This window comes from Zootermopsis nevadensis, unplaced genomic scaffold, assembly GCF_977971745.1.
Source record: "Zootermopsis nevadensis isolate Lab colony 2312 unplaced genomic scaffold, Znev_1.0 Znev_ptg000020l, whole genome shotgun sequence".
Taxonomy (NCBI): domain Eukaryota; kingdom Metazoa; phylum Arthropoda; class Insecta; order Blattodea; family Termopsidae; genus Zootermopsis; species Zootermopsis nevadensis.
In genome coordinates, this window is record NW_028259152.1 from 6,461,633 (window position 1) to 6,481,325 (window position 19,693).

The following is a 19,693-nucleotide window of genomic DNA, read 5'->3' on the forward strand; positions in this document are numbered from 1 at the left end:
TGAAGGGAATGGAAGTTTTATATGGAATCTAAACTCTCCAACATGTATATACTAGCTCACAGGTGGTGATGTACTTTTCTTAAACAAGTTAAAAAGCATTTTAAATTATCTTTGTAAACCTATAGCAGAATGTTTCATTTATGGTGACATTAGTAGTAATGATCTTACCACAATGTCTAAGCTCCCTCCTAGCATCTTCCAATCTCATGTCAATAGTTAACTTCCCCACAAGAATTCAAAATTACTCCACTACTGCCATTGACTGTTTTTGCAGACAGTTCCAGGAAAGATCATATTTCTAGTGAATTTGTGGTAAATGGACTATCTCATCATGATGTACAACTTCTTGTTATAAAAAATGCAGATTCAGTGTCCAATAAACATAATCGCAGGAAACAGGTCAGACGAAAATAAAGATGTTAAGAAATGAAAACTGGGACTCAGCATTAAATGTCCATGATATAGATTCAAAATTCAGCTCATTCTTAAATATCTTTTAAGAAATACAGACATCTTTATTACATTCCATGAAATGTTGAAGCAAGCAATGGACATGTCATATAAACAAAACAAAACATGTCAAAGGACTTCAAAATATATGTAGAGGTCCATTTAGGCACATTAAATAAAATTATGTGAATGAAACTGACGGTAATATTAAAAAAGAGCCAGTCTCATCATCACCTATTAGGACTATAAATTTAAAAATATATACATACAATTCAGCTAGGTTCATCATAAAGAATTAGAATGTTTAAAGTGAATGAAACTCGCACATTTCTACTCATATAAGAGAAGTACCACATATCAAGTTATATCAGAATTTGGAAACAGGTAAGAAATACATAAAAGTTTTATTTATGCTCTCAAAAATGAAGTGTCTGACTGCCTGTACCATGAAATGAAGAAAAGTGCCCTTTTATTAACCAAACGTACATACATTTAATTGTGTTCTATTCTACTAAACCAAATTGATATTGCTCAACAAAATTATTCTGCCTAACCAAATTCAGAGTCAACCCAATAATTTGATCTGTGTTGTTTCCAGGAAGACGGACATGATAAAAGTAATTAGTGTATTTCAAACGCACCTAAATTGCTGTCAATACCATAGAAGATAAGGTATTTTGACACAGACAACAGCAAAATAAAAATTAGCATGTCCAGTTCGTTGGTATGATGTGAAATGAAATGGTAGACAGCACAGCCGATTGAGTCATCAATATCGGCTTTTACTGTTATTTCTCCTTGAAGAATAAGATGGCAGCACATATTACACGTGGGTCAATTTGCGAAGATGGAGTTACGTCCGTTTAGTGAATAGTCATAGCATCGTAGAAAGTGGCAAGTGACGTGATTGTAGATTATTAACAAAGGAAGTAATGAGAAAATGATTCGTTGTATGCAGTTAATATGCATTCAGTTTAAATACAGGCAACCTATTGAGTGAAATATTCTGATAATGGAAGCAGATTATCAACCAAAATTTAGTCCATCTCGAGCTTTGACAGGTAGGGTTCAGAGCTACGTAAAGGTTAAATGCTGTAGTTGTCTTCGTGACGTGCGGTTGTAAAATATTATATGTTTGTGTACGTTTTCTGAAGCACTTTCTCCACATTTTAAGGCACGAAACTTTTCATCGATTGTACTCTTGCAAACGAAAACTTTACAGTCAGATATTTCTGTTTGACAAATTTTTGTTGTACCAGTGGTAATGCCAATTTGTGATTATTCCTGTGTTTGTTGTGTGTCTCTATTGCGTCAGATATGTTTTGTTTCTTATGTCAGGGATACTTAATATCTTCTGCTTTCTGCAGCCACTCATAATGATCATGAGGATCCATATCCCAGTTTGTCTGACTACCATGACTACGAACCTAATTTGGAATTTGATGATACAGAACTTCAACATGCAACGGTCACCAGTGGTAAGAGTGGCATGCTTTGTTTAACCCTGCATTGCTACTCTTAACTTTGTTAACTTATTTGTTCATGTAGAGTTTTTGAGACTTTTTTTTGCTAGTATTTATAGTGCATGCAAAATTACTAGCATATTGCTTAGGCCTGAAGATTTGCTGGTGCAGGTCACTAGGCTATGCTCTTGGCATTATGTGGTTGTGGAAGGATCAGTACCGTATGTAAGTTCTGTAACTGACAAATTCAGATTTAAATTTCAGTATCAGCAGCCTTGGCTGCTCTGCTTCTGTATTGTCTTATCCTCCCTGTTTTCCATCACTCAGACTTCAGTGGTTAAACTCCTGTTTGTCCATGTGATACAGTTCGTGTAGTTTATTTTACAACATGTGGGAATGAAAGCAATGATATATTTCTCTTTTATGGTATCTGTATTGATATTACCTATGTTGCCACACAATTGGAGACATTAGTGGGGCTTGGTGAGCACTGCAGGAGCATGGAGAAGCAGCTACTTGCACATGCAATTCTGGAATTTTACTGCATTCAGAATTTATTGAACATCTGTGGAACATATCACATCCTCATTGTTTTTAAGAGTGCTAACTAAACTGTCAAATATGAAGTAACATACTTTATTTTTGACCTTATTTCATAATTTTACTCTTATCAATACTTCTTCTGAATCTTTCAGTTCATAATATCTTCTTGTCTTTTTCCATATTTTCTTGCTTTTATATAATACTTTTGGGTAGATTAAAATTAGAATAAAATATCCTGTTATTGGTAGAATTTGAGGTATTACCTTTCATACTAAACATAACATGATATCTCATGTAAGATTTGAGGTTTTCACAGCGGTGAGTATGAAGATTTCTGTCTTCAGGGTTGTTGCGCTGTGTAGTCTGGTCGATGTTTACCAACATTTCAGAGGTCATACTGCCTCCGTCATCAGGGAGATGAATATTCATTGCCCTGATGATGGAGGCAGTATGACCTCTGAAATGTTGGTAAACATTGACCAGACTACACAGCGCAACAACCCAGAGAACAGAAATCTTCATACTCATCGCCCTGATGACAGAGGCAGTATGACCTCTGAAACATTGGTAAACATTGACCAGACTACACAGCGCAACAACCCAAAAGACAGAAATCTTCATGATATCTCATGTCAGAAATCAGCCCTAATATGGTTAAAAATGTCCAAATTCCATGCTCTGAACTTTACCAAATGGAATTTAAACGCAGCCTTCCAATACCAAAATTAGGCATCAAAGAGACAAGTCTAGTCATAAACTGACTCAATGGAGGAGATTCCTGTCTGAGATGCTGATAATTGTAAGCTGGTCAGGAAATTCCTCGCCTTTATGGAACCTGAAGGTTCATTACATTGAAGATTACTGTCTTCTAGGATGTTATGCCATATAGTCTGGTTGAAGTTTACCGACATTTCAGAGGTGCGTACTGCCGCCATCATCAGGGTGATTACATTCCTTATGATGAAGGCAGTAAGTACCTCTGAAATGCCGGTAAATGTCTGCCAGACTACATATCATAGCATCCCAGAAGACAGTCTTCTTCATACTTACTGCCATGAGAACCTGAAGCCTTACTGTTAATTACATTGTTCACAAGAGCCCACAATGAGACCCTCTGTAAAATATTAATACACTTTTTTTGAGGTGAGAAGTTGTTACCCTCCATCCAGTTTGAGGACCACTGCTTGTTGGCTGTCCATGACTATAATATATTCAGTATACCCATGGCTCCCTCTGTATCTGGACCAATTTATGTGGATTGATCCCCAAACGCAAACATAGAAAGACGGGGAAGATGTGTTCTGTATGTTGTTTGCAAATATATACTTGGTATGTGTCTTCCTGAATTTATCTTACCTAATCTGACCAAAAAGGGGCACTTGTGTAGAATTAAAAGCTGACCAGAAACAGTGGAAAATTCAACAGTATTGGTAAGTACTATATGTATGTGAATAATTGTTACATAAAAGGCTGTGACTGTATAAATGATTTGGTGATGGGGGGACATAAGGTATGTGGTGCCTCTTCTTCCATGACCATGAGGTTGTATTCTGTTTATTTGATGCCAAATTTTCTCCCATGACCAAATTGATTTAGAAGGATAATTTAATTGGCATCACATTCTTGAGTGTGTGGTAGTAATGAAGATATTCTGGATGTATCCCATGAGGTTTAGGTTAAGTCCAGATGTGTGCAAAGGATTTTAACATTTTTATTGAAAATAATGTCATTTGTGACCTTGATTTTTTAAATGTAATGAAATGCGTCCAGTAGATGAAATATATTGGAAGATCTGAAGGTTCTTTTCCAAGTCTTATTTCTCCACAAATAATAGTTAGGAGATGCCAACTCTTAACTAAAAGCAAGTTTCTGAGTTACAATTAAACTTCATGCATTTGTGTTCATCTTTTTAAGCGAAACAGTTACATATAGTCATCCTTCCAATTATCCAGAGTTTAATTGCATTGATTTGTTCTTTCAATAGTTAGAATTATAATAAGGAGGTGTTTCAGGAAATATACATATTTTTTGAAACTTTGTATGACTGATCAGAGTTTAAAGTGAACACGCTTCGCTGAGGTAAAAAGCCATGGAGGTGTGAGTATATATATATGATGGAAATTCAGAATTTATCTGGAATATTCATTGGTTTTATGAAGAAAACTGTAGATGTGTATCATTTCACAACCCTGAAGACCATGATCCACATTTTCACCTTTGTGGAAACCTCATGTATAATTGTAAGAATCTTAAGTATGATACTTATAATTGAACAGTTATTCACTTTGGCTGGTTTATGCTGGCAACAGAAAACGTTTTATTATTCATTATTTTTCTTTCTGATCTACCACTAAACAAAAATAATATGTAAAAATCTCGAAAAAAGTTGCCCCAGAATTTGAACTTATCACTTTAATGACCCTTCACAATGACTTTTATTTTTCTGGGGAACCATAAAGCTATCCTCGCACAATTTAATAAAAAAATCTGAAGGGAAGTTTTCTCTGTCTTCTAAGAAAACTTCAGTATGTAAATTAGACCTTTTACAGAACCTCAGGAATGCATGCCTTAACCAGGGTAAGTTTTAATTTGAGTCTAGATTTATTGAATCTGATAGCAGTCCTAATCTTTTTGGGCCACCATGATATATGGGGCATGTGACTTTTCCACATGAAATTTTTACTGATTAGTGGGATGCTCGAAAATAGTCTGTAAAATAGTCTGTTCATGGTTTTGTATGCAAATAATTTGAGTTTATCTTGCACAGAATGTATTTCTTATACGAGGCTCGTCCACAAAGTAAGTTTCCCTGGGGCCGTTTACAGAAACAAAACACAATTTCATGGAAATATTTATTGCAACAGATACAGCAAGTGTCCAGCTATTTTTCAACATATTCGCCACCGGAATTGAGACATTTGTCATACCGTGGGACCAACTTTTGAATACCTGTGTCGTAGAAGTCTACCGCCTGGGATTGGAACGCTGACGCTGACCGGACAGGAATTTCTTGAGGTGTAGGAAAAGATGGAACTCACTGGGAGCGAGGTCCGGGCTGTAGGGTGAATGATTAAACACCTCCCAGCTGAACTCCTGCAGGAGACTTGCTGTCCGTCGAGCCGTGTGCGGTCTAGCGTTATCACTGACCGCACTTCACAGTCGGCGGGAGCTGGAATAAGAACCTCCATCTTCAACAGCTGCAACGATGCTACTGTGAGAACGCGGGAAGTACCGTTAGTGCATGCGCCATGCTACGTCATTGCTCTATCACGTACGCACAGTCGCTTCGCGCAATATAAGGTTTGCTAGCTGTGGGACGAGTGGGAAACTTACTTTGTGGACGCGCCTCGTAGTAACAAAGTTACAGAAGATTTTTGAGGATGCTTTTATTCAGTCTGAATTTTCTGCCTTCTTCTCATAAGGGTCCTTAATGTTTTGCCTTTGTTAAGCCGTTATTTTAGATTGATTTGTTGAGACTAATAATGTTTGAGTAATTTTTTAGCAGTAAAATGGTTGTCAAGGTCAATTGGTGAGATTGATGCAAAACATTTTTAGTGTGTTTTCTGCACAAAAATGATAATAACATTATTATTTGTAGCTGTTTAGAAATAAAACAATTCTAGTTAACCTAGTTTTTTATTTTGTATATACACTTACCAGCTTTTCTGTTATATAAAATAAAGTAAATGCATTGTTAAAGGAACTAATGGACTCACTGGGTGGCCAGAATACTTTCATATTTAATTTCTTGTAGATATGGAAGAGAAAATTGAAGCTAGTGGTCTGGATTACCTTGAGTCTCCTGTATCAGATGGCACAATTGAAGAGAACTTTGAGGAGGAGTTGGTTAATGCTCCGGTAATTGCCACAGGGGTTGATAGTCTATCTTACGCTTTTATGGATGATGAAACAGAGGAAGATTTCTCAGAAGTTGCCAAATATGGAATTGTGGAAGTTGTGGGAGATGACACATATGGTCGTAAAGTGATTGTTGTTTCAGCTTGTAAGCTGCCTGGGAACAAAGAATTGGATCATGCACTTTTATTAAGGTAAATAGTTTATATATTTTTAATAAAACAATAAAGGGTTAGTTTATATGCTGTGATTCATCACATTTTTATGGTTTTCTTTTTGTTCCAACATTTCATAACCAAAGCTCTGGATGCATGACTTATGTGAGGTTTTATAAAAATGGTCTGCCATGGAAAAAGAAATCACTGTCTCATTTGAAAGTGAAGTATCTGTTCTTTGAAAAACTTACATGAGTCTTGTACTTAACATGAGATTTAAATCATACACTGTCAGATTTCCCAGAAACAGCCCATCATACAAAAAATGGACAGGTTGAATTAAATATATATCTTTAAGATCTGTTATTTGGATTTATTTATGCATTTTTATAAAGTGTATATTTAACACTATTGGGGATTATCAGTCTGGATATTGACATAGATCAGTTACTGAACAGATATTCTGCCTTCATCAGATATTGGAGAAGATCATGGAATATAGTGGCACAATACTTCATCTGTGCATCAGGAATGTTTATGGTTCAATTGGGAGAGAAGTATTGTACCATATTCTCATTAATTTCATAGACATGTAAAACTAGTTGAGGTGATTCTGTTGTGGAGTAGAAACCTTACTGTTTATAGGGTCTGCAAGTTATAGATAGCCTTACATCTTCCAGGAAATTAATTCCAGAACAACAAAGAATGCTAAAACACAAAATGCATTTGAAAATTACGTATTGAGAAGTATTGGTTCCCACCTTCGTTTTATGATGTAAAGATGCCAGTATGTTGTATGTTGTAGGTACTTGATGTATACATTGGATAAGTTTGTTGAGGAAGACTACAGCCTTGTATACTTTCATTATGGCCTGACAAGCAAGAACAAGCCTCCATTATCCTGGCTATGGCAAGCATACCGAGCATTTGATCGCAAGTACAAGAAGAATCTTAAAGCATTGTATCTAGTCCATCCAACCAATTTTATAAGAGTGATATGGCAAATCTTCAGAGCAGCCATCAGGTGTGTTATTATCAAACTAAAGACTTATAATATTTTAATATTGATTTTTTTATTTTCACTCAGTGTACAAAAAGTAGACCTCTTTAATTAGTAAGAAACACATGAATTTCTCCAAGTTCTTGTGTAGTTCTCTGTGACTGAAGAGTTTGTATCAGCATTAGTCCATATTTGTGATATATTTGTATGTATATTTCAGAAATATTTACTCTTCATGTATTTTAGGTACAATATAGACTGGAAAGGATTTACAATATAATTTAGTCATTGATACATTTGTGTGTTGGTGTTCATAGGGCATGCCTTAGAGTAGATTTTATCTTTATTATTTTTTTCAGCGCAAAATTTGGTCGAAAGGTTATGTATGTCAATTATCTTCATGAATTGAAACAACATCTTCACTTAGATCAGATCAGCATACCACAGCCTGTTCTGGAGTGAGTATGTTTTATTGTGCTGTGTTTGACAAGCTGCTTGTTGAATGGGATAATAGTTATGAGTAATGAATAAGGAAGGATGTTGAATGAAGGAGGTCATGGTGCATTTTAAGGTATGATATTAGTATTTGCATTGAATGACTGAGTAAAACCATGAAAGAATCTTACATTTGTTCTCTGAACTTACAAAGCCCTCATTGAGTCAGTAAGTCAGGACAGTTTCCATAAATTTGTTGAACTTACCTCATTCTGTGAATTAACATCGACAGAACTTTTGCAGGTGGGCCTGTAAAAAAATTTTGGACATTCTTACACTTCTGTTTGAGTATAAATTGTGTAGAGTTACTACTCTCACTAACACCGGAATGTCCATTGGGCGTTGCCAGACACGGAAATAAATAAATATAACATGGTCCTGTTTATGCTGGTTAAGCAGAAATACTTTGTATTATGGAAAAGAATCAAAAGCTGATATATTCTGGTATTGATGTTTGTGCAAGTCAGTTGATTCAAATGGTTAAGAACAGAAATGTGATCCTGCTTCTTTTTTCTTTATTATATTATATTTATATCAGTGAGTTTTCTTAATATATGTTTTGCAGGCATGACGAGCGACTGTTACAGAAAAACAGCCGAGTGGTACAACCACCATCAGCACCTCAACAAAATGCCAAATTTCACACTCCTCTACAAACACAGCAGTTTGGTGTATCACTTCAGTTTATTAAAGATAACAATAATGGGGAAGTGATTCCACCAGTAGTAAGACAGTGTGTGGAATTTCTGAGTCAGCCAGATGGTGAGTGAGTAAGTGTGTGTGTGCGTGCGCGTGTGCGCGGGCACACACACGTGCATAACTCATATTCTAGACCCTTTTCTTTCAGTTTGAAAGGCAGTATTTTCCATAGTGCTCACCAATAATTTTTTTGTGAGTGCTTTGTCACTGCACTTTTTTAGTATATGCATACATGTTTCAGCTCCACATGAATGCATGTCACAGTTAATCTGTTATAACTGCAGTTCCTACGATTTTCAGACTGTTAAGAAGTATATAGTAAACCAAATAATGTGGCTAAATCAGGGAATGCATGCAGATGTTTGATGGGAAGTCTGTTGGAAAATGGCCACTTGAAAGACTGAGGAAGAGGTTAATATTAAGATGGATCTCAAAAGAAGATAGGTTGTTTGGATTAGAAGTGGCTGGAACTGTCTCAAGATCATGTCTAATGGCAGGCTTTGATATTAGTTATGTTGAACCTTTGAATTGTATTACCATGGTGTTAGTCAGTCAGTCAGTCAGTTAATTAATTAATTGGTTACCGATGGTTCATAGTAAATACATATCAGATCAGTATGAAGTTTCACATGGCCCTTATTCTTCTGTTTGGTGTGATATAGAAATTTTGAATTGCTGCTTTGACTTTTTCTCAGTATGATTAAACATAGACCATTAGAGGTTTGTTATTAGGGTTATCATATGTATCTGTAAAATAATATCAGTGTATTATGATGTTAAACACATTTTATAATGGAGGCATTTATAAATTCATATTCAGCAGCTTAAATATGAGAGTAGTTTTTTTTTGAGGTGATTATCCTACTCAAAATGCAGTTAATATTCTTTTATTTAATCTGCATATTTGTTCCATGTATAAGTCTCACTCATATAGAAATTCTGAACTTGCAAGTTAGATCAATTTTTTTCTTGCTCCAGCTCTGGAAACAGAGGGCTTGTTTCGGAGATCAGCTAGTGTCCAGCTTGTGAAAGACCTGCAGTCAAAATATAATCAGGGTCAAACAGTGGACTTTCATGGTGATGTTCATCTTGCAGCTGTTCTTCTGAAGACGTTCTTACGTGAGCTAGAGGAACCACTTATGACCTTTGACCTTTATGATGAAATAACACAATTTCAAAGTAAGTCATATGTATGTTATTTCATCATGTCCAAACATTAAAGGTGTATTTATTTATTTGTGGTGAATTTGATGCTGTCAGTAGCACCTGCTGCGTAGTGTCAAATGTGAATAATGGATTAGAAAGGACATGAAAGGAATTTATCTCTATTTGCCTGTAGGGACTGTACATATTTATCATATTCCATGGATCCATAAGTAAGTAACATGACAGTAAGATGTGGAATAAGTCATAATAATACAGTAGATATTTATCAGGTACAGTTCAACTTATTATAAAGATTTAGCTTAGAATAAGCAAGTTTTACATGAAGTAGTGATATATTACAAGTAAATCCACCCTTTACATACAACAGAAAAATGTATAGTGTATAAAGACAAGAAACCGTGATGAATGTTATGAGTTATTTGTAAACATTAGAAATTTAACAGAATATAAGGATTGTGTAGTTAAGTATCTTTTTAATGCTACTTTAAATTGTGCCTTTTTATTTATAAGACTTGAGACTAGATGGTAGACTGTTGAAAATTTGATGCCATCTTCTGAAAACATGAGAGTAGTAATTTGCCCATGAAGCTGATACTTATTCCTTGTGGTGACACTATGAAGTTTATTAATGAAAATATGTATTCACATGTAAGAGCTAAGATTTCTAATCTCTTGGACTTCTACATGAATTTCTAAGTGTGACACCGGCCACTAATCTGACAGTTTTCTTTTCTGAAGTGAATATTGTTTTTCTGTTAGATGAATTATACCAACAAATTATTCCATATTTCATTATAGAGTGAAAGAAGCAAAAATAAATTGATTTAAGCATGTCATCGTTGTTGACATCCAATGTAGATCTAAGTGTGACATGCTCCACTTTACATAGGAAACAATTTATCGATGATTTGTCCAATTTAGGTGGTTATTAATTTGCACTCGCAAGAATTTTGTATTAACTTACCCTTCTATATACAGTGGATTCCAGTTAATTGGGACACATCGGGACTAGAACACTTTGTCCCAATTAAGCTGGTGCCCAATTATACGAAGTTCCGCGTAAAGAGTTAAAAAGATTTGTTCTTTAAGATTTGTCTGAAATAAATGGCTGCCCCGATTTACCAATGGCCCAATTAACTGGAATCTACTGTACTTTTCCATTATAATTAATACTTAGGTGTATTGTGGTCAATTATTTGTTATAAATTTTATTATAGTTGTTTTATCTAGATTTAGGACCAACTTGTTAGCAGTAAAATATGTTCCTCACCTAATAACTTGCTTGCCTTCTGTAAATATTATGCATCTATAATGCGTTATTTTATATATGGTACTATTGGTATAGGAAGCTGAAAAGTTATTTACTTTTGTGACTGCTGACTGCAATGGCTCATTAAGGAATATATTATCATTGCTCCAAAGCTTTGTTTTCATGCCAATTACAGATTAAGATCAAAACACCACCAACAGATGAAGTAGATTTTATAAAATATTGACATTTTGGAAATAGATGCTTCTGTGATTCTTTTTACTGGCAACTGAATTAAAATCTCATGATTTGTACTCATTGTGTTTACTGTATGTGCATTCTTATACTGATCTTGAGTCTGAAATTTTTATAAACCTTTTCAGGTATGTCAAAAGAAGAGCGACCACGTCAAGTTAAGATATTAATATTAGAAAAGCTTCCAGAAGATAATTACCAGATTTTGAAATATATTGTACAGTTTCTTTCAAAGGTTAGTATGTGATTCAAGTACTGTATGTAGTGTTAAATAGGCAAGTCGTATAAAGTGTACTCTTAATCATTCTTATTATTAATTAATTAATTAATATAAATACAAAGGAGGATGAGATGAGTGGGGCATGTAGCACACCTGAAGGAAAAAGAGAGCTTACACATAGGCATGGAGAGGAGGGTAGTGTTAAAACAAATCTTAAAATAGGGCATGGGCTTTACAGTCGGTTACCAGATAGTATAAAATACAATCTGTTTGGGATGGCATGGCCTGATTTTTATAGTTTTTTAATATTTTTGGGACTTTAATTTAAGAATAAGCATACTAACATGTTCTGTATAACAAACATATACCCAAGCAAGATGTAATATGTTTATATCATAACTGCCATTCAATTATAATTTTTAGTAAATTAAGGCTGAACTGTTCATTGATTAATATAATTTTTCAATCTGTTTTCTTATAGAAACATTTGTTACATAAGGGCCACAAATAATCTGCAATTTAATATCCTTCACCTTACTTTACATAAACTTAGTTACATAGAAACTTGATCTGCAGTAGTTATTTCTTCAGCTAATATTTTAGCTGCGTACCATTGCAGGGATCTCCTGAAGTAGTAAGCTTGTCATAAATTATGCTGTCTTTAAGACAGCCCCTGTTCTTATATCAGATTAATTCTTCAATGGATGAAGAATAATATAGTTCACCAGTACTTTTCACAAATCATGCATTGGCATGTTGAATTTAACAGCCCTTCTGCTATATCCATGGTTATTATAGGTGTCCTATATTAACCTTAAATATTACTGCCTTGTTGAGGTTGCTCATATCTGGATCCGATTTAGAAAGAACTGTTCTGTCCATGTTGTTTCCTCAGACAGGAAATGAAGAGAAATTGAGAGTATTTGTTGAAGGAAGTGTTCTGGAGGTATAAGAAAAATTATCTCTTTCTCTTCTGTTTTAGGTAATGGACCGAAGTGATTTGAACAAAATGACTTCATCCAACCTTGCTGTTGTATTTGGTCCTAATCTGGTATGGGCACAAACTGGTCAACTTTCATTATCTGCCATTGGCCCTATTAATATGTTCACTGACTTTGTTTTAACACATCAGGACCAGATCTTTATCATTTAACTGGTTGATGAAGGTATGTCTAACTCTCTTCCTGTGTTTCTGTGCTGGTATTTTGAATCATTACTGGTAATAACAGTTGATTAACTGAAGATCTAAAAGTCACTTTGTACTAATACTATAATAACAAAGTGACTGCAGTCAACTAAATTTTTAATTTATATACCAAAAGAGAGTCTTACCTCAAGATAATTATTGAGTGAATGATGGCAGGGACTAATGTTTCTTGCTGGTTGCAGCAAAAGTGTGATGTACAGGGTGAAATTCATGTTGGAAAAATATGGCATGGATATTTTAGCAAGGAATTTTGTATAATGAATTATTAAAAAGTCTAGTTGTATAGCAGATTATTAATGCCAAAGAATTGCTAGGGGAAAAGGTTATGAACTATTACTTCACAAATTTATGTATTTGTAATTAATCATTATACAGAAAATTATAACACATTTAATGACTTGATTTGTACATAATTGAAACATATTCTGCAGCCATTTACAAAGTTGCTATTTTTTCTTTCATTGGTAAAATAACATATCTTGAAGTGTTGATGTGTTATTGTGACTGGAATAATTTAATGTCATTGAGGCTACACTGAAATATATTAAATCAGTTTACAAATACAGTAGAAACTTGATTAACTGTTCCAGAAATTAGTCATGAGAAAGATGGATAATCTGGATATTTTGTTACAGTACAGGTAGCATTGTTTCTCCATTAGGTCTACAGATAAGCTGTGTATTCTCATGCTTTGCTTTAATTTGCTGCATTTTTTGGAATTCTATTCAGATTATAGTATTCAGTATTGATGTATTGTTGAACTAAACTAATGCTATAAATATGTTGAATTGTGCTTTTAGCCCTTTCGTATGCAGTATCAGGACTTCTGAAAATAAGTTATTATTTTATTTTTATTGGTGCACTAAGTGTTATTGTCAACATTATTTTTTTAATTGTTTGCTGTTCTACTTTAGGTTAGGTCTAAAAGAATTTGAAAGAGCAGCGCTAGAAGTTATAATTTCCTTACTCCAACTTTTGTAACTGAATGTTTTAGACTTACTGCACCTGTAAATCTTTTCTAATGTGAACAAGCACAGTAGTTCTTAGTGTGCATAATATTCCCATGCTTTGTTTGATAATTGATCATTCAGTGTAATTAAGAACACTCTTGCTTGCAACATAGATCAGTATAAATGCACAAATATTGGTTCTCTTCATTTTATAAAAACACTGTGGCTGGTGAATCTCCAATGGATTGAGTGACTTACAAGATGTCAGCTCGTAGACGGCTAACATCCATAAACATCTGGATAGGATCATAAACCAGCTTACAGCTACAGTTTACTCATAGTGAGGGAATGAAATGCTTTTTTTTCATATTACCTGAAAATCCCCTATCTCAGGACACTGCATCCAGAATTGCATGATGAAAATACTATATTTCGACAGAAGAATTTTATGACAGTAGTTTTTTCTCCCCATTTTTCTGCTGTCTATAAGTAATAGATGTATTGATTTGGGGGGTGGGAGGATGTGTTAAGTATCTTAATACATTTAATATGCTGCTGTCTATAACATGAGCTGACAAAAGACAGTCATCTTTATACTCTGTAAGATTTGAGGTTTTTACAGCGGTGAGTATGAAGATTTCTGTGTTCTGGGTTGTTGCGCTGTGTAGTCTGGTCGATGTTTACCAACGTTTCAGTATGACCTCTGAAACGTTGGTAAACATCGACCAGACTACACAGTACAACAACCCAGAAGACAGAAATCTTCATCTTTATATTCATCACCATGAGAACCTCAAATACTGTTGGGCATATGTGAGTTGTAATGGACAAACAAGTTTCTACTGTAAGCAATGCAAAGCTTAGAGAGTGAAGTCACAAGTTCTGTAATGTATAAAATGGAGTAGGATTAGAGTAAATATCTCACATTCCTTCTGTTTTGTCCATAGTTACCATGACCACTGAGTTCTATATTACATTATAAAAAGAAAATACAATTTTCTTTCTCTTTGTAATTGGAATGCAGATGATCTTTAATGTATTTCTTTGCATAGTTGTTAAGATTGTGAATGCACACTTCCACTGTTTGAACATAAAATGGAGGAATATTGTAATGTTTGAGTAAAACATGTTTGTGTAATAATACAGTCCTGATGGTAGTTGTCACCTAATGTATTGCTGCCATGTTGAATGTTCCATTTATTTTTTATATATGTATGTGTTTGCAATTGCAGCATTTTAAGGTAAGAAAATCATTTTAAATTATTTTGTGTGTGCTACATTTACTTGGAGTTGAAAGTTACAGAAAGAATTAATTGGTTGTTGGAGAAGCAGTAGCTCTATACTATACAAACTTAGAAAAGAAAATGTTTGGTGTTGTTATGCTTGTAGATCTTTTGTATTCAAGGTCACTAATTTAATTTCCCATAATGTAAAAACAGTATGAGTCCAAAATTGTAAGATGAATTAAAATGAAAATCCAGGTACAGGTGATTTCTCGTAGACTGTTTCGATTCAGTGCAGTTATTAACTGAAAATTTTTATAAACTGTAAGTTAGAGATTGAGGAAGGAAATAACTCCTGACTTACCAGCCAAAACATAAATGGTTCATATTGCCAAATTTATAATTGAGACGTTGATTGCTAGCATTTAGTAGCACTGCCAAGCAGTAACACATAAATGACAGAAATGTGTGCATTCTTTCACATCTTATATGAAGTATTAGCTATAATGCACTTTCATGGCAAATGCTTAGTTCATAAACATGCCCACAGCTAACTTTTAATTTACAAATGGGCCCATGACCAATATTTTGTTCGTCACTGAATCAGCATATAATTTTCAGATCATTGTGGTATATGTACACTGCTTTTTTGAAGCTTTGCAAGTCTGCATTTGATATTAACTCAACTCTGGAACGTTGGATTTGATATCAGCTTGTGTGAACATGTGGATGCTGAGACTTAGAAAAATCAGTATCAGTATTCAGCAACATTAGGTCCCTTTAATATTGATGGTAAAATAGGAATATTTCTTCCACCTAACAATCACTTTCACTTGTTTTGCTAGTCTGTATTTCATTCTTATTTTGTGCTTTGCTTAATTATGAATTTTTAATATTCTGCAAGGTGACATCATGCAATATCATGGACATAATGGCTTCACATTGCTGACAGGAATTTTTACAACTGTGGACAACTTCAGTCAGGAAGATACTGACAGTATTATTTGGCTAAAATATTGAATAGGTTTGTTCTGCATTGTCATATCTGACTGGCATTCAGGAGGCACATCTTGGTTGTGACTGATTAATCTGAATGTTCTCTATTTTGCATCTGCTCCCTATTTGCATTGTCTTCAGGCAGGTCTGTGGCAGTTCCACAGAATAGATTGTGATATTACATAATTCTCAAAATGAATACATCACCATTAGATTCTCTATGCAACAATCACATTTAGCTGCCATAACTACTAGAGACATTTTTTCTAATCTGATCATGATGGAATCATTCTCCACACAATATGCATTTTCCTGTGGATGAATGGTACATAAATAAAGAATTCAGACACAATTTTTTTTTCTAAATTTTTGTACTTCCGTCTATTACTATCCATTACGTGCACAGTCAGGAAAGCAAGTGAAATTTGGCCTGTATGTAAAATTAAAACCTAAACAAATTGTTTTTGAGTTTCATTTTCAATATAGTATATTATAATTCTGATTTCACATTTATTTTCATGTATAAAATTCACTTAATTTTTTTGACTGCAAGAATTATGACAGTCTTTTTTGTAAAATTAACCGTTTTAGGTTTGTAATTTACAGCACATCAGGAGATATGATTTCATCCATACAAATATTGGAATATTAATAGCAGTTATGCAAGAATTACAAGTCCTTAAATTCATTAATTAGTAACAACAGTTGCTTGTTTAAGACTAGTACACAAATGGAATACATATCTTCCATTTTCACTGGTCATATTTTAATTAAAATCTGAAGAGTAATATTAAACATGTAGCAGTTACAGCTTGCATGTAGGAAGACATTATCTTGCATGCAATGTTAAAATTATCAGTGTTAGGTCAGCTTAGACGTCAATAACGTTATGATTGTTTGATTACTCAGTTAAGAAGCTTAATAATTTGAAAAGTTGTAAAACTCAACAGAGAATAATTTCTAGTATACATGCTGTGGTAATATTTGTTTCCACATTTATTATCATAAATTATTTGCATCCCTTTGAAGACCATTTTTTTTCAATACTGGTATGGAATCTGCTACATATTCAAAATTATTTAGTGTTTATGACAACACTGACCATGCACATTCATCAGTATGACTGCATTTGCCTTCCTTATTCTGATTATCTTTGACTGAATATGTTATGATGTAATTAAGTGCTTACCGTGACTTACTATACTATTATACATAAACTGGCTATGGTAGTCCATAGCATCAGCCTCATTTCTGTTTTGTATTACTGCTAGTGGAACTGCATTAAAAGTTTAAATACACTGAATGCATAGTACTGCTGATGATATAACATGTTTATTCTAGTAAGATATCTTCTCAAAACATGAATTGCATATGACCCTTGATATTTCAAGTGGTAAGTATGAAAAGATACTCAAATTATCTGGATAGAGACAGTACTGCTTTAATTCACATGAAGTACAAGTGGAGGTAAAGTATTGCAGACTTTTTTAATAAAAAATTTTAAGTGTATTTTTTTTTATTTTCTACTTATTGTTTGTATCTATAGTAGGTGACCTGGGACATTTCACTGTATTTTGCAATAGTAGTAATATAACAATTTGGATATACTCCTAGCAGGTCATTAGAACTTGTTATTAATATTTTCATTTGTTTTGAACTTATTATAATAAATCAGTAAACAGAAATTAATATAATAATAATAATAATCATTATGATCTTTGATTCATTCAAAATGGATTGCAAAGGCAGTATACAGGTAGGTCTGCAATGAGGTGGGGAGTTACAGCAAACTAGTCACAGGACTACAGTATACTGCATTGTTCTTGTATAATGTATTGCTCTTCATATATTCTTATGATTCACTAGTATCATAACTTCTGTCATGTATCCATAGTTTGTCTGTGTCTCAAAGGTGACAATCACCATCATTCTGTCAGTGGCTGTGAAAAAGGATTTCAACATAGCAATTATAATTTGGTGTAGAGGGTAGGTAGTATGTGGGGTATGAAGTTTAATATGTCATGAAAATGGAAGACCACAAAATATTGCTTTTTGAACATTGTTTTCAGCTTGTACTGAGTTAGTTTGACCGGATTTTGAAAATAATAAAATGCCACTCACTTATTAAACTATGTGCAAGTTGTTATTTGTTTTAGTTTCATTGTATGCATTTCATAATAACATTAAAGAAACCCATTTTTGTTATTTCACATATACTTTTCAATCATGTAATAGTAATATTAGACTGACTGGCTTAAAATGGTTGTGATGCAGTAGTACTTTGCAATGAAAGAATATTTTTGAATTCAGAACTCTCATGATTTAATTGACTAGATTTCTGATAACATTTCCTATCATAATAAGTGTTTCATTCAGAAAAAATAAATCATTACTTATGGGACAACTGATGTCTATTGTTTGTCAGAATATGACATTTAAAAAGGGGTAAAGGCAGAATCTCAATAAATGTAGGATGTCTGGTTACACTTGTCAAATACAATAATTTTGAAACTATTGCTTTCATACTTGGTGATAACTGCTGAATCTTCTGTATTAAGAATAAAAATAATGGGAACTGCTGAAAGTTATTTCTTATCCAGAGTTTCTGTTCCAGCTGAATAATATAATGTCCTGCTGATTCTACTCCACTAGAAAACAATATAGAAATAATTTTGTTTTTTAATGTACATTATTTAATTTCCTGAACTGAAGATATTTTGGTTTTCATCATGTTCTTTAAAGGAATTGGTGAAACATCAATTCATTCTGTTGCAATGGCAAGACTTGTTCTGCAAAAACCAGTGTACTGCAATCATTGTATGTTTACAGATTTATTTGTGCATATAGAATAATATTAGGCATGTAATTATATTTCTTTTCAATGTAATGAATGTCTTCAGTCAAATTTGCTTTACTATGAACATATTATGTGAACAGTTTCATTCCATTTTTATGTTAATATTTTTGTTGCTATCTATTTTAAATAAATTGTAAATTAACTGAATAAGATATTTTGTTGTATTTTCTGTATACAGTAATACCCCGGTTAACGCTGCCCCATTTAGCACTATTTTGTTATAGCGCTCATTGGCAACTCCCATGAGCTTCTGCCATTTTAACTTCATTGCTAACACTCATGTGTATATCACAAGAGTAACAACCAAAGTAAAATCACTAGAACCTTGTAATGTCTATGAGTCACAACAGTGATCTTTGAAGCACATGAAATTTGAGGTTTCTATGATAAAACTGTGATTTATGGTCTTCTGGGCTGTGTACGTAGGTTTCAGAGGAATGTATCATCTGCATTTTCAAAAATAATTTTGAATGCCTGGTTGACTAGACATTATGTGGTGATAAACAAAATGACTTTACACATTGCTCCAGATATAGTATTATATGTCTGAAGTAAATATTTCCAGCATATATACCCAGCCTCTTAACAATAATGAATGCATTCAAAATAAATTACTTTCACTTTTAAAAGAAGGTATATTCAATATAATTTAATCTAGACTCCATTCAATACCTGAACTCATGTATAGCAAGACACATCTGCATAACTGATTCATTTATGTGATCAGACCCTGCTGATGTTCAATATTACAATGGTATTTTGAGAAGGTAACCAAAACTGTATGATAAATGGCATGTTGATTCAAAACTAATAGCAGGTACCAGAAACATCACTTTGGAGTAAGCTGAGAAACTACAGCTCCAGTTTACACAAGTTTACTTTGTGAGATATGAGGTTTTCACAGATTTA

At 33.6% G+C, this 19,693-nt stretch overlaps 1 protein-coding gene across 3 annotated transcripts; it reads left to right on the plus strand.

The window, feature by feature from the left end:
* Window positions 1-1,237: 1,237 nt before the first annotated feature.
* On the plus strand, window positions 1,238-18,936 carry RhoGAP68F (Rho GTPase activating protein at 68F). 3 transcript variants are annotated; one of them, XM_022059643.2, is made up of 10 exons: window positions 1,238-1,511; window positions 1,818-1,928; window positions 6,211-6,505; window positions 7,272-7,490; window positions 7,826-7,924; window positions 8,527-8,723; window positions 9,639-9,839; window positions 11,460-11,566; window positions 12,534-12,717; window positions 15,836-18,936. In XM_022059643.2, exons 1-9 carry the CDS (start codon window positions 1,463-1,465, stop codon window positions 12,702-12,704), a joined length of 1,449 nt encoding a protein of 482 aa, XP_021915335.1. In that variant the 5' UTR covers window positions 1,238-1,462; the 3' UTR covers window positions 12,705-12,717; window positions 15,836-18,936. The 3 variants fall into 3 exon arrangements, with proteins under 3 accessions (XP_021915335.1, XP_021915334.1, XP_021915337.1); XM_022059642.2 differs by having other exon boundaries at window positions 12,534-18,936; XM_022059645.2 differs by lacking the exon at window positions 1,818-1,928 and having other exon boundaries at window positions 1,239-1,511; window positions 12,534-18,936.
* The last annotated feature ends 757 nt before the right edge of the window (window positions 18,937-19,693 follow it).

Bases quoted from the DNA above. Each gene is read 5' to 3' on its own strand.
- RhoGAP68F (XM_022059642.2), top strand. From the start codon at position 1,463: ATGGAAGCAGATTATCAACCAAAATTTAGTCCATCTCGAGCTTTGACA. The intron at 8,724-9,638 runs GTGAGTGAGTAA...TTCTTGCTCCAG, and splicing joins ATTTCTGAGTCAGCCAGATG to CTCTGGAAACAGAGGGCTTG. The intron at 9,840-11,459 runs GTAAGTCATATG...AAACCTTTTCAG, and splicing joins TGAAATAACACAATTTCAAA to GTATGTCAAAAGAAGAGCGA.